The 16,268-nt window shown below is 36.3% G+C and overlaps 1 protein-coding gene across 10 annotated transcripts in view; it reads right to left on the reverse strand.

Moving 5' to 3' along the window:
• Positions 1 to 724: 724 nt before the first annotated feature.
• The window catches only part of GRM8 (glutamate metabotropic receptor 8), a 913,479-nt gene continuing 897,935 nt past the window's right edge, over positions 725 to 16,268 (reverse strand). For 9 of the 10 annotated variants that reach the window (XM_051849760.2, XM_008258240.4, XM_051849757.2 and 6 more), the window contains 2 exons: positions 9,689 to 9,935; positions 725 to 1,288 (listed from right to left, as the gene is read on the reverse strand). In XM_051849760.2, coding sequence (XP_051705720.1) covers positions 1,239 to 1,288; positions 9,689 to 9,935 — 297 coding nt within the window. In that variant the 3' untranslated portion in view covers positions 725 to 1,238. Of the gene's footprint in view, positions 1,289 to 9,633; positions 9,936 to 16,268 lie in introns of all 10 variants that reach the window. The other variant, XM_008258244.4, reaches the window with a different exon arrangement.

Consider the following 16,268-nt stretch of genomic DNA (forward strand, 5'->3'; position numbering starts at 1 on the left):
TTGCAAGCTGCTAACAGGTGCCTTTTATCCTTCCTGGCCATTTATTAGTATGAGACAGGCTCCCTGTTTTCTCTCTTTAATGATACTGTTCTATGAACCAATGAATGTTTTCATTTGGAAAATAACAAAGCATTGATAGTTTATTTGAACTGTGGTTTCTTTAGTGATGCCCAGGGAATAGATATGCTAATTCTGTGATCTGAAGAATGTACTGGGTAGAGCCCATCACTTCACTGATTTCAGTGACTATTAGGCCCAGGTGGGAAAAGGTTAATACTACATACCATGGGCTATTTCATCATGCAAAAGTTTGGAATTAGAAATGCAATGAAGAATTTCAGTAACATTTGGATATACTTTGACATGGTGATTTTCATAGTACATTCTCCAGTGTCAAGTTTAACCCATCATTTGTTAATTATAATACTTGAAGCAATTTACCTCAAGCTATTATTTGATTCTTCATAAAAGAAGCAGTTACAGTGAAAACTACTACAGAAATCTGGAAATATTCACAAAAAACTTACACAATTAATGCCTTTTCAAATAGGAATAAAAAACAATCTTCCTCATATACACACAAACATACAAAAACATATTCCTCCAGGAAATAAATTTTCCTTCAAACACCAGGGCTTTTACAGAAAGAGCTAAATAACAGCCTACGTGCCAACTGGAAATAATTTTTCATAGCTTTAAAACTGGAACGAAACAACTCTCAACATTTGCAAAACATTCCTTTATTATTAGAAATAAATTATTTGTATAAAAATTTGCATGCGTCAATCATTGCATTTATTTTTAGCACAACCCAGGGCTTCAATCCGGTCAGCCATTACAAGAAACAGACTCATTGTCTTATACAAGTTGAACAATGTGGGACAGGAACGGGAGTTCTCACAATCACAGAAAAATACTTACAAGAATAACATCAGACATGGTTTATTTCAACAGCATTTTTTCCACAAGCTAACATTAGTTTTCTTTTGTGATTTTTTTTAAACTGCTCAAGAATAAGCAACACTTTAGCTTGACACTCATTGGTTGTATTGTATAAAACGGGTTTCTCCACTCCCTGTTATTGATACTTTTGGCTCATGGCTAATTTTTGTTCCTTACAAGACTATTGATTTGATTGATTGTAGTCTACGGAGATCGCCAGGAGTGAGTTTTTGTAGTCTCATGTTCATTGTTTAAGATCACATATGACTTTCTTCAGATTGCATCATTTTTCTGTTTCAGATTGAATGATTGCTGTAGCTGATATAAGTCGTCTTGGTAGAAGAAGCTGGTAAGAAAAATTAGTAAAGGATTAACAATATATGATAATGAATAGTAATTATTTTGTCAATGATTATAATAATTTAAATCTTGCAGTGATTGTTTAATGATATCTAATGTATCTATAAGGTATGTTAATATATATATTAATAATATAGGTATTATTTAAATCATATGGTAAAACCATGAGGTAGAAATTCCATGTTTATAGAAATAAAAATGCAGCAACAATTCAATCTGCTTATCTATCTCATTTAGAGTGTACAGCTACTTAATAGAAAACTAAAACCATTAAAGTGTGAGTTTTTAAATATATTTAGTTGGAATTTAAATGTTGACTAACAAAGATATACATATTTGTAAAACAAAAGTTATTTGCCCTGCAGATTAAAGACCTCAATTCTTAGTCTGATCTGAAAAGCAAAATTACATTAAGTAATTATATTGCCTTCAGAATGAATATATCTTCCATTTAAAAATAAGTATTTCAGAGTCTAGATATGAACATGGTAAAATATCAAGTACACATGAGTTTGTAAATATTAAATATGTGCATTTCCAATGCACATTCATGGTTTGTTTTTATTTCAAGGGATACAAATGGAGATGTTTAGAAAACAAAAGACTCAAAGAAGGAAATGAATATTTAATTGTCTGTTACCAACTTACTGTGAAGTAAAACTCATTATTGTGAGACTATTAGAGAGATATGAATAACAAAATAGTCTATGTCAAATTTATACTCATGATTAAACTTCCAGAAAATCTAAATCTAAATCCAAATAATTCCTTTGGGTTTTTCAAAGACTTTATGAAATAATCTATTCATTAAAATTCAAATGTGATCTTCTATTTTTCAATGGGATTCTGTAACATATAGTCATAAGTAAAATGAATTTAAAAAGAAAATATGTATTATTTCAGTGTATAAATCCAATTCAGGATGAAACAGATTTTTAGAGACATATCTAGAAATTATAAAACTTCTCCTCTGAAATAATTCACAATCAAACTCACTGTAAGTGTGTGACATTGATTACTGACCAGACAGGTCCTTGTCAGAAACCAAGATCATAAAAGTTCACAGTCACTGTAATTTACACAGAAGCTCAAGGATCTTTTTATCATAGTTGTTTTCCCTATTTTTGATTTGACAGATGAGTGTCATGACAAATAGGTGACAGGTCTGCTTATCCTACCCACACTGCTCACATTTCTAAGATATTATTGTGGCACAGTGGTAAGGAAGTAGATTTTATGCTTGGGTTTAAGTTATATTTTGTTGTCTACATCTTGAGTGAAAACATGTCACTGAACCAGGCCCTTTGGGGTCCATTTCATCACTGGTTAGAAATCTACAGCAAAAAGTTATTGTGAGGTTTTTAGGAGATCAACCATAATCTTGGAGTAGCAACACAGAGTTGTACTCTTTCTTTTTTTTTTTTTTTAACTTTTATTTAATGAATATAAGTTTCCAAAGTACGAATAATGGGTTACTATGGCTTCCCCCCCATACCGTCCCTCCCACCCACAACCCTCCCCTTTCCCACTCCCTCTCCCCTTCCATTCACATCAAGGTACTCTTTCTAAAAGTTAAGGTAGCTATTATATTTATTTGATACAAATTGAAACACAATCAGTGTGTGTTTAAATTATTTTGATTAGAGATATGCAAGTGAGATAACAGGGAAACTTTAAAATTTGTATAATGACTACAGATGACCCTAAGTTCCCTCTAAGATAATAAAGTACTTCATTTGTGGAGGGTTATAACCATTATAGACATGATAAGTTATCGTCAGAGTTAGTAACATGGCCATTACAAGTTGTTCAGTTTCCTGTACTGTTCAATATTTTAATGATATCCAAAAACATAAGAAATATTTATCATTTTTTTAAATAGCTACAAGGAAAATTAGGGTTGAAATTGAGGAATGATAAATTGGATTAGATCATTTTTAAGGATCATTCTAACTTAAAAGCTCTGGAGCTAATCAAAGTTTCATACTTCATTTTTTGGACTCTTAAAATTGATCTCTAGGAAGAAACATGGTAGAATTATATTGAGAAATGAGACTTCAATATACAAGAAAGTAGTGGTAATTACTGTACTGGTTCCAAAAGGAAGTTCAAAGCTGTGTAAATACTTGATTTAGGCAACATGAAAATAATGATGAGACATAAAAAAATGGCAGATATTTTGCATGATTTCCTTAAGCTTTGATTTAATGAAATCAAATTTCATAGTTACAACTTTAGGAACACAGTGTTTCTTCCCCCCATATCTGCCCTCCAACCCCCACTCCCCCCTCTTCCATCCCATTCTTCATTAAGATTCATTTTTAATTAACTTTATTCACTTAGTATAGAGTTGGTCTTCTGTATATAAGGATTTCAACAATTTGCACCCACCCACACAAAGTATGAAGTACTGCTTGACAACAGGTTTTGCGGTTAATTCTCTGTACTAAGTACAGAGGTTCTACGTGGTCCTAAGTGCACAGTGACTCCTCTTGTTAAAATAACAATTAACACTCACTTATGATGTCAGTGATCACCCGAGGCTCTTGCCATGAGCTGCCAAGGCTATGGAAGACTTTTGAGTCTGCAAACTCCATCAGTATTTGGACAGGGCCATAAGCAAAATGGAAGTTCCCTCTTCAGAGAAAAGTACATCCTTCCTTGATGGCCCCTTATTTCCAATGTCCAGTGGGGTCTCACTCACAGAGATCCTTCATGTAGGACTTATTATTATTTTTTTTTTTTTTGCCACTGTGTCTTTGCTTTCCATGCCTGAAAGGCTCTAATGGGATTATCTGCTAGTCCAGAGTCCCTTAAGGTCAGAATGTTGTTTAGGGCATTTGTCATTCTATGAGTCTGCTCTATGGACTGCTTCCCATGTTGGAACACTTTCTCGTTTTTAATTCCATCTATAGCTATTACCAGACACTTGCTCTTATGTATGTGGTCCCTTTAACAATAAATCCTATCTATATTATCAATTAAACACTTAATATGATCACTTTAACAAATAAGATGGCATTATTACCACCCAGATTAATGAGATTTGGAGTCCCAGGGCAAGTTTTTAGCTTTACCCTTAGGGGCAAATCCGTGGGAATGGGTGCATAATTGTACAGTTCCTATCTCTCTTATTTCCACTCTTATTTTTACTTGGATCTATTATCAACTGGCTTTATACACCTATAATTAATTCTATGTTAAGAGTCCAACCAATGTTATTAAGTAAAAAAAATAATTAAAAATTAAACTAAACTGTTTCTGGACAGTCAAAGGCAAGGGGTGATCAAGTCACTGCTTCTCATAGTGCCAATTTCACTAATACAGGTTTCCTTTTAGGTGCTCTGTAATCACAGATCAGGGAGAACATGTAGTATTTGTCCCTTTGGGACTGGCTTATTTCACTAAGTATGATATTTTTCATATTAATCCATGTTGTTGCAAATGACCAGATTTCATTTTTACCACTGTGTAGTATTCCAGTGAGTACATATCCCATTATTTCTTTATCCAGTCTTCCATTGATGGGCATTTAGGTTGATTCCATGTCTTAGCTATTGTGAATTGAGCTGCAATAAACATAGGGGTGCAGATAACTCTTTTATTTGCTGATATCATTTCCCTTGGGTAAATTCCAAGGAGTGGGATGACTGGGTTATATGGTAGGACTATATTCAGGTTTCTCAGGTATCTCCAAACTGTCTGCTATAATGGTTTTACCAGTTTGTATTCCTACAAACAGTGGATTAGCGTACCTTTACCCCCACATCCTCACCAGCATTTGTTGTTAACTTCTGTATGATAGCCATTCTAACTGGGATGAGATGAAACCTCGTTCTGTGTTTGATATGCATTTTCCTGATGGCTAGTGATCCTCAGTATTTTTTCATGTATCTGTTGGCCATTTGGATTTCCTCTGTTGAAAAATGTCTGTTTAAGTCCTTTGACCATTTATTGACTGGGCTGTTCATTTTGTTGGTGAGTTATTTGAGCACTTTATGTATGGACTCCTGGGCTTCTCTGTGTGTCACCAGCTTGTATCCCTTCTCCTTATTAAGAAGGTCCTGTTGCTATACCACCATGTTGGTCCCTTCCCTTGCATGAATTTTTGTGAAGTATTACAAATCAAAATGGATTAGAAATGTGCAGATGAGCTAATGGGAGTTTTTTATAGTGGTAGTGAATATGCTTATCTGAAAATTAATTTTGGAGTATAGCAATGATAAGTTATGTGTTCATAACCTAAAGAAAGCAACAGTACCTGTTTTCATGATGTATTCATGAACATAGCTTAACAAAGGGAATGTACAGTTTTTTGTTACTTGGGTAGAGTTGAAAAAATTCATTTACACATATTAAGTTCACTTCTATCTCCTTCTTACCCTTTATGGAACATTTATTTTTTAGGCAAAATGCAGTATTTACAAGTCACCATTAAGATGAGATATCTGAATATGAGGACTTGAAGGACTCCATGACTGTGAAAGAATAGCATTCCATGTCATAACTATACCAACAATGCATTAGTAGTTGTAATTATCAAAATCGAGGGATATTAAAGTAATAGTATTTGAATATCAAAATTTGCTTTTCCATTAATTAGACAAATGTACATTTTCATGAAAATTTTACTAAAACCCATCTTTATTGTGCCTTCACTTGCAATGCTGTATTTGTTTTTATCCTGTAATTTATAGTTTATAAGACAATTATTTCAATTTGTAATGGTAATTTGTCAAAAATCTGGCATTTGAAAGTATGAGAACACAGCAAAAGAGATTCTGTTCCAATGGATTAACCAGTCTAGGATTTATTTGGAAGGTATTTTAAGAACATTCATGTTTTAATTTATTAAAGGAAAAATCTTTGCTAGTAAGTGTAAACATATTAAGAACAATCTTTTTCCTTTTTTAGATATACAGTTTTAACAGCATAATTATAATTCCCATCCTACCCTAAATTTGAGGAGTGGTGCTCGTTATAGATGAGTGACCTAATGTAAAGTCATAGTATAGTATACAGAGTCTAGGTAATAGGAACACAAAGAGTTTGCAATGCCTGTGCCAGTTTTCACACTTGGACTCTGACATTCTCAATTGTAAGCATTGTTGTCAACCCTTTCATCATAGGATGGTCATGTAACAGAATAAGGATTAATAATAGTAACCTGAGCGAATACTCTAGAAGGATCTGTGAAGTTTTCATACACCATCCTGGGTAAAAACTAATCATTTTATTCTAACCTCAACTCTCCAATTTCACCATCTTACAGTAATTGACATTGTTGCCATCATTTCCCAAATGTGGATAGTTGACTTTCGCTCTAAACAAGTCTCATGTTTGAAATCTTTTATCCATATTTTAGAGAAAACAGAGAAAGGTGTGTATGCTATGAAATTTGCATTTCAACATGAACAGAAAAAAAGCAGAAAATGTATGAGACTAACTTCAGTGAATTGAGATTAGTCCTTGTCAATACCAGAACATAACTATTCTTTCCCATAGGTGATTTTGGTATTACTAGTACTTTTATCACTGTAAGTCTTTTTCCCATTTGAATGAACCATGTTATATTAAGTTTTCTGGATCACTGTTTAAAAACAGGTACAATAGACTCCAAGAATTGCCAGTGTTCAGACTGTATCTTTGGCCAACAGCAGTTTATTGATATTCTACAATGAGTTTTAACTTCCTACACAGATGCTTTCAAGTTTGGGAAAAAAAAAAAAACAGATGAATTTCTACCTTGAAATCACAAGCACTCTATTCTGATGCCTTTAACAGTAGTTTTAGTACATTTGTACTAGAGGACAAAATAGGCCCATTATTAGTAAATTGCTTAGATATAATCAGAGATGATGACAATGATTTGTTACTAAAGCCCACCCTTATCATGCCCTCTCTTGCAGTTTCACTTTGGTAGAAAGGTGAATATGTGGGGAATATTTGTGAATTTTTTCCTAGGTTCCTTACTCAAAAAGTGATGAAATTTTATATCACTTATCTGAAGTTAGTCTTTTTAGAGTCAATCTGGATAATAATTCCAGGTAATGTGGTGGTAATTGAAGGCAACTGTAATCATCTAATGATAGTTCTGTGTATGAGACATTAGAATAGGTAATTCTCACCTGAGAATCTTGATGCAAGAAAAGGGTTGCAAACCTAGTGAAGACTATGAGATACTACAATAATTAAACCACATAAAATTGATTCTTAGTCTCCCTCTGTATTCAGAGAGTAAAGAATATAGTATTCTGGAAGAATTGAAGAGAATATTTTTCGGATTTTTTGCCCTTAATTTTTTTTTAAAGTACAGCTTATGGATTACAATGGCTTCCCACCCGCAACCCTCCCCTTTCCCACTCCCTCTCCCCTTCCATTCACATCAAGATTCATTTTCGATTCTCTTTATATACAGAAGATCAGTTTAGCATACATTAAGTAAAGATTTAAACAGTTTGCTCCCACACAGAAACATACAGTGAAAAATACTGTTTGAGTACTAGTTATAGCATTAAATCTCAATGTACAGCACACTAAGGACAAAGATCCTACATGAGGAATAAGTGCACAGTGACTCCTGTTGTTGACTTAACAAATTGACACTCTTGTTTATGGCATCAGTAATCACCCTAGGCTCTTGTCATGAGCTGCCAAGGCTATGGAAGCCCCTTGAGTTCACTGACTCTGATCATTTTTAGACAAGGCCAAGTGGAAGTTGTTTCCTCCCTTCAGAGAAAGGTACCTCCTTCTTTGATGACCCATTCTTTCCACTGGGATCTCACTCGCAGAGATCTTTCATTTAGTTTTTTTTTTTTTTTCTTTTTTCCAGAGTTCTTGGCTTTCCATGCCTGTAATACTCTCATGGGCTTTTCAGCCGGATCCGCATGCCTTAAGGGCTGATTCTGAAGCCAGAGTGCTGTTTAGGACATCTGCCATTCTATGGGTCTACTGTGTATCTCACTTCCCATGTTGGATCATTCTCTCCCTTTTTTATTCTATCAGCTAGTATTTGCAGACACTATTCTTGTTTATGTGCTCCCTTTGACTCTTAGTCCTATAATTATGATCAATTGTGAACAGAAATTGATCACTTGGACTAGTGAGATGGGATTGAATTGGAATCCCCTGGTATGTTTGTAATTCTAGCGTTTGGGGTAAGTCAGTTTGAGCGTGTCCCGAATTGCACATCTCTTCCCTCTCTTATTCCCACTCTTATATTTAACAGTGATCACTTTTGAGTTAAGTTTCAGCACTTAAGAAGAATTGTGTATTGATTACAGTATTCAACCAAAAGTATTAAGTAGAACAAACTTAAAATAAATGTGCTGTACTCCCAAATGCAAGGGTCTTAGCTTTCATTTGTTTATTGGTGCGTATATAGAACCTGGCAGTCTATTTGCTACTCTTCCAAAACAGCAAGATGAACTCTAATAGATGAATTAATCTTCACTGGATTAGCTCAAATGTCAGTGTATTGTTATCATGTACTTCTTCTGGGCTGGACTGCAGAGAAGAGGAAGAGAGGTAAGGAAAAGAAAGATGAGGTGATGTTTGCAGGACAGCCTGAGTGTTTTAGAGGTATTTAAGAAGGAAAATTTCAACATGAGCTAAAAGAGGTTGACAACTTGTGAGAAACAAACATTAACTATGACTTAATATGTTGGCTATCTGGTGTTCTTATTCCTCTAAAGACTATCATTCAGGGGTCGGCACTGAGACATAGTATGCTAAGCTTTCACCTGCTGGTGCTGCCATCCGATATGGCCACCGGTTCATTTCCTGGCTGCTCCTCTTCCTATCCAGCTCTCTGCTAGGGCCTGGAAAAGCAGAAGATGGTCCAAGTGGTACGGCCCCTGCACTGGTGGGAGACCTGAAAGAAGCCCCTGGCTTTGGATTGGCCCAGCTCTGGCCATTGTGTCCATTTGGGGAGTGAATCAGCAGATGGAAGACCTTTTTGTCTCTCCCTCTCTCTATCTGTAAATCTATCTCTCAAATAAAATCTTTAAAAGAGACTCATCCATTGTGTAAGATCTATAGAAATTATGTTCCATAAATATTAGCTGCTATTTTTTTCAGTAATCTGTTAATATTTTGGCACCATTTTTGTTAATTAAATATTATCTTATACATGGAAAATCCTTCCAATCCTCAGGATTTATAATGCTTCAAAAGACCTGTGTTGCCATGCTTTGGAAGAGAGATTTCATGTGCACCCCTGTGAGATCATTAAGCTCCACTAAATGTTTCTAACTGGCATTAGGGTCTCATGGTTTGTGGGTAAGACCATGACCCTAGAGAAATGTAGCAGAAGAACAATGTTCAACGTACATCTGTTAGGAAGTGCTCCCGCTCTTGACCATCTGAAAGTCTACAGATGACTTACTGTTGGTTTCAAGACTCTCACAGAGTTCGCTTTTCACCTCGCCGTTCGGTCTGTCATTTCCCTTTTGGATCAGTTTGCTTTGCATGGTGGCAGCTGCCACCACAGCCTTGAAGCTCCTCTTACGTTTTTGAACATTCTGCTCTGGATGAAAAATTATGATATAAACCTTGGGCATGTAGAGCATCCCCAGAGACACCGAAGCACTTAAACTCATGGAGACAGTAAGTGTTGTTGTCTGGATGTACATCTGAATGGGAGAAAAGAGAAAGAATCATGGTTGGCAAGTCTGACCAGTAGAAGATAATATACCATTTTCTAAAATATTCAAGACTCTGCTAAATAAGTGCATTATAAATACTTATAGGAATAGTTGGCTATAATGAAGGGTAATTTCTATATCTCAACATGCAAGTTGAGTAAGGTTGTGTAGTTCATTAAACTCAGTCCCTTAAAACAGACAACTAAGTCTTAATAATGAAGATTCATTCCATCAGCTATAAACTACATAAGAGAAACTAGTCTAGCAAAACTTCATACTACATAGTCATTCAGGAAGAACCAGTGGTCCAACGGTTACTCTTTTAGAAATAAACTTAATCTTGAAGGTAAACTAGGTATAGTGGAAAGATTTGGAATGGAACATTCCAGAACATCACAACTGCACACATTACTTGAATAATGCTAATATTCACGTCTTCATTCTTAATTACCATGAGCAAGACTGCTAAAGGAAAATATTAAGTCTTTATAACATGTTTATGATTTAACAGCCCTTCTATAGAACAGTTCCACGAGGTTTTCAATGCCTAAATCCTATCAAAATACATGCAAGGGGATTTAAAAAATATGTAAAGCCTCCTTCTTCTGAGATTTAGATATGTTCTCTGCGGATAGGATCCTGGCATTTTGAAAATCCTCCCCCTGGGCTCATTCCTTACGTATATCCTAACTAAAATCCATTGCTCTGGTATTTACAAAAGGAGTCCTCACTAGATTATTTTTCTCTCTACAACCAAGAGGTTAAGAAGCTAAAGGAAACAAACTCATTGTTTTGGCTTTTTCGTATGGTATGGAAGCAGAAATGACAGTATTTTAACCTTAAAAACAAAAGCCGAATCTTTCAAGCTGTTTCCATTTTTTTCATAAGTTCAAAATGCAATTTTCCCCAGATAACTGGGAATACAAAGTCCATGGAGAAACCACATCTTAGCACTGTGAAGTGATTCCCATTAATAGAGTCACTTACCTTAACAGCACCTCTGAAAAGGTAAAGCTGTCAGATTCCATCTGTGACAGCCAAGCTGCATCCTTTCAATAAAGGTCAAAGTGTCACCCTGCTGGCTTAATACCTAAATACACATCAGGATCCCTTTTTCTTTCTACTAATGGAGATGATTTCTCTTAATAGATATCAAAGCCTTCAGTAAACAAAAGCCCATACCATGAGAAGTTCAAATAAATACCAGTAAGGATACCATCCTTTTAAATGATACCATGTACAGCATTGATCTGACTGTTCAGTTCATCCACCAATAAGGCAGTCCCTATGTAATGGAATACTCTTCAACAAGGTGATAGAGAATCAGTTCATTTTAAAAGTCACCTCCTCTGAGAAATTTGCGAGGATGAATTCTAAATCATTTTTACTTCTAAGCATTAATGTGTTGAAATGAACATAATTAGGTACTAGCTAATATGTGGTGGAATGAGAAGGCCATGCCAAGATGGACACTGGCAATGGAGCCTGCCTGGCAACAGGCTCTGATTGGTTAGGGCATAAACCACCCCTTGACCGGATTGGATGCCTCGGCTATATAAGCTGCCATACCAACTGAAATAAATGAGTCTGTGGGCTGCTCACCTCTGGCCCACTTTCACCTGAGTCCCGGGGTCTGTGTGGTGACTCTGTGCTTCTTGCCCCTACTACACTCCTCCTCTCAGAACGAATCCACAGCAACACTAACATACTTGTATTCACTTGTTTGGACTTGTATTTATATGAATTGCACTAGAAATATATACTTTCTTAGAGCAAGTAACCTACATTTTTATGTATGTCTGTAAGAAACTACACAATAATTACTCAGAAATTTCCCATTATTATCAGGTGTATGCAGGTCTTCAGAATTTTTATATAAGTTAAACAAAATATGCTCCCTACCATTCTCTTTTATGCCAAATAGACATAAAAATGGCTAACACACAGAATTGTTAGCATTTTGAAGAAGAAACTAAATTATAAGGTATGAATCTCAGACTCTAGGCTAGGCTCATTCATATCCATCTCAAGAAAGACATTCAAATAATTCACATATTACTACATCTCATGGTCTCTCCTGACAATAAGTGAAATCCCATGTTAAATTGGCAAATACTAAATGTTTACTACAATTCAGGATATCCTAATGCAATGTGGATAAGTGCCCTGAAACCTCCCTAAGCTTTTACCTTCTACTTTTAAGCAACCTATCATGAGTACACCCAAGCTTCTCATGTGTCAGTTATTCTTCTTTGAATTCATGCTTTTTTTAAAGGTTTCACTTCTTTAAAAATCCTTGTGGAAATGAATGCAAAGAAAAGTCATAAACTTAGTGAAAGAACTTGGCAAAGTGAAAAACCCATAAATATTCCAAAGCCACTCAAATACATAAACTACAGTATGTCCCAGTCAAACCCTGACAATTCAATTTAGACTAAAAACAAACTCCAGAGATCAAACAGCCATGGAATGCTGAGAATGCCTATACTAATTAGTTGCATTTTTTTTTAAAATGTTTTAATTTATTAGTCTTGTTAAATGTGTGATACTAGAGGCAGACGTGGCACAGCAAGGCACAGAGCGCTGTGCTATAACAGAGCGCTGGTTCAAATCCTGGATCCACTGCTCCCATTCCTGGGAAGAGAGTGGATGATGCAGCAAGCAGAGTTCCCCTGCCACTCATGGGGGAGACCCAGATGCAATCCCTGGTTCTTGGTTTTAGCCTGGCCCAGCCCAAGCTGTTGTGGGCATCTCAGTCTCTTTCTCCTCGCTGTCATTCTGCCTTTCAAATAATATAAATGGAGATATTATGCATTTTATTTTATAAACATTTTTACTCTTATACATTTCTTCTACTACCAAAAAATGAATGATGATTTTCTCCTCTTACCCAGAACAACTTCTGAGATATATAGTAAATTTAATCTTGCTAAATACTAGGCATGAGAGAGATTCTTGAATGCTGGCTTCCTCATTAATTACATTACTACAGTCTATCTGTTTGGCAAGCCAATACGATGAAAGATGTAATAGACATTAGAACTAAACAGGACTGGGCTTAGTGTACCAAGCTCCCTATTAGACACTATGCTTTCAAATTACTCCAAAATGCTGATCTTAATTATGTGCTCTCTTAAGGCAGTTTTTGGGAACTTTTAATGTGAGTTTAACACAGGAAAAGGATCTATTTAATGTCAATCTCTAAAATCTACAACTCTACAAACCCTTGGACTAGGAGTAGACTGAGCTTTTTAAACTTTGTGAATATTTAATGAAATGAAAGTCATCAATGTTGTCATTTCAATGAAAGCAAAAACAGCAAGACAAGCAAATAAAAATGTCTTCTATTCTCATTCTAGAGAACCTAAATTCTTAGTATCAGATTATAGATGCTACAGATCTAGTTTAAAAATTTGAAAATGGGCACTTAACTAAAAGAAAAACTTTGATTTTTTTTTTATACCTGTGGAAAATTCTATTTACTTGAGCAATGTGGGGAAGAACGTGTTCCAGCAGACATCAGTTTGAATTCTAGAACTATCAACTTAGAGAAATTTACAGATAAGTTCTTGGGTTACCCAGTGGCTGGCAACAGCACAAAGCCAGCCCGTGAGCTGACAATATAATTTCTAATAAAACTTCCTTGTGTTATTACTTTTCTCTATGGAATTTAACTTTGTATCTGTGAAATGCGGGTGTTGGAAAATTATATTTGTCATAGAGAAATGAGAGGATAGAATGATGTAATCTTTATAAAATGTCTTAGAAACACAACATAGTAGCTCAATAAAAGTTATTTACCCCTTGATTTGGTATCTAAAAGGACATTCTTGGGGCAGGCATTGTGGCTCAGTGGGTTAAGATGCCACATGAGACACCTGTATCTTATAACAGAGTGCCTCCTTTGAATCTCAGCTATTCCATTCTTCCAATTCAGCTCCTGGAAAATGCACCTAGGAGGCAACAGATGATGGTGCAAGTAGTTGGGTACTTGCCACCCATGTGAGACCCAGATGGGATTCCTGCTCCTGGTTTTACCAGGGCCTATCCCTTGTTGTTGCAGGCATCTGGAGAGTGAACCAGCAGTGGAAAGACCTCTCTATCACTCTTCCTTTCAAGTATAATTAAAAAAAATAGACACTGTAAAAGCTTCCTTTCAGCAGTATAGGACAAGAGAGGAACTATTAACCAAATGGCCAAACCAGACAGTTTTAGCTTGGTGAACATTTGATAGTCATGCTTATAGACTAGGAAGTGGCCTATGGAACCTCATTTCAAAGTAAGCAGAATAAAGTTCTGTCCAAGCATCAACTATATTTGCTGATGTCAAAATCATATCCCCTGTCTCGGCTGTATTTGTAGAACAGCTGCAGCTCTCTATCTCAAAGCTATTGCTCACCAGAATGCAAGAGGGGGCTCTATTTACTCTTGCAAACTCACATAAATCCATCAAGAGATGCTGACAATGACATCAGAAATGTTAATACTTTTCTCTTTTCCGTCCTCCTTTTATATGCCTTCTTGTGCCCCTGTCACTCCAAAATTCTGATACCCAGAGATGGGGAGTACCTCTTCTGTCACATCCACTGATGGCCTGTCACTTCCTGCTTCCACATCCACGGACATTCTGAGCATGAAGCAGTCAGAGGTACTGAAGCAGGTTTGCACCTGTTATCCAGTCTCTGGATAAGCCATGGAGGAACAGGCACAAGAGAGAATAGTAATAGGACAACTTTTCTGGGATTTTTTAAAGCTCCCTCTTCATTCTCTGAATTGATCATTTGTACACCTGCAGGGTTTACTGAATGTAGATCATGACCTGAAACCATTTAAGGCACTAGGAAGAATGAGGAATGAGGAGGATATAGTTTATATTTCTCCTGAAAAAAAAAAGGATCGGTCTTTTATGTTCAGCTGCTACTTGCATACAGATTCCATAGATTCTGACATCCAACCTAGCAAGTAACCGAGATAACCTATTACGAGGTCTAGCTCTCAAAGCAGCTTTATGTCGCATAGTAAAGAACAGATTAATCAGTTATTTCTGAATATTTCTGCCTTTCCCTGGATGGTTTAATCTCATCTCTTTGACACAGTCAGCCAGATTTTATTTGTCTGCTTTGCACACAGCTTGAACAGTTATAAAACTATATAAGTACTTACAGACTGCCTTTCCCTGTTTCTCTTATCTATTACCATATCTGTGTGCCTGCCAAAGTGGCACCTGCATGGAAAAATAGATTTTTTGTAGCAGGACTTCAGCCAATGGACTTCAACATCTTATTTATTGCTAAAATGTGATTAAATTTTAAGGTGAAGCCTACAGAGAAAATCTGGAGTTGCATTATTGCTTAAAAAAAAAATCATCCCATGGAGCAACAATCCAAACTCTTATGAAACTCCCCTAGCAACTGAGCAGCAAAACAAGAGCCAACCACTCAACTCCTTTGGCTCAGCCTGGACACTGGAGAACTGACCACATCAAACATTTCACTATTTGTTCTGTTCTGTTTACTTCAAATAGTTTCTTACCTTCTCCATGTCTGTCAATTCTGAGGAAGCCTCTTTACCATCTTTACGCTGAAATATCCATGGCTCATACCTGTAATATCTGTCAGTCATGTATGGATGTATCTTATTCTTTTGATGACTGCATATGAAATTGCAGCCCTAAGCAAGGACCAGCTTCTTGGGTATAACCCTGTTTGTAGGGTCCTCTGTTTAGAAGGACCTCATGCTTGGTTTAATACTCTTCTATCATTGTTTTGAAATTTACAATAAGCTTTTGCACAATGAGAACTGAATTTTCATTTTCCACTGGCTTCCACAAATTGTGTAGTTGATACTTTGTTTAAAAAAATTAGTATGTTGACACATTCCTGGATTTTCACAGGAAATGCAATCACCTTCTGGATAACTTCCCTGGATTTCTGAAAGATGAAAAACTTAACAAGTCTCTGACTCACCTCATCCCCAAATCTCCTGAGACAAAAAACCTTTAAAACTGCTTGTCAGTGGCTGGTGCTGTGGGGCAGTGAGTTAAAGCCCTCACCTGAGCCACCGGCATCCCAAATGGGTGTTCTAGTCCCAGCTGCTCCTCTTCTGATCCAGCTCTCTGCTGTGGCCTGGGAAAGCAGCAGCAGATAGCCCAAGTCCTTGGGTCCCTGCACCCATGTGGGAAACCTGGAAGAAGCTCCTGGCTCCTGGCTTCAGATTGGCACGGCTCTGGCCATTGCGGCCATCTGGGGTGTGAACCAGCAGATGGAAAACCTCTCTGTCTACCTCTCTCTGTAACTGTGTCTTTCAAATAAATAAAAATAA

The sequence above is a fragment of the Oryctolagus cuniculus genome, chromosome 3, assembly GCF_964237555.1.
Source record: "Oryctolagus cuniculus chromosome 3, mOryCun1.1, whole genome shotgun sequence".
In the NCBI taxonomy this organism is placed as follows: Eukaryota; Metazoa; Chordata; class Mammalia; order Lagomorpha; family Leporidae; genus Oryctolagus; species Oryctolagus cuniculus.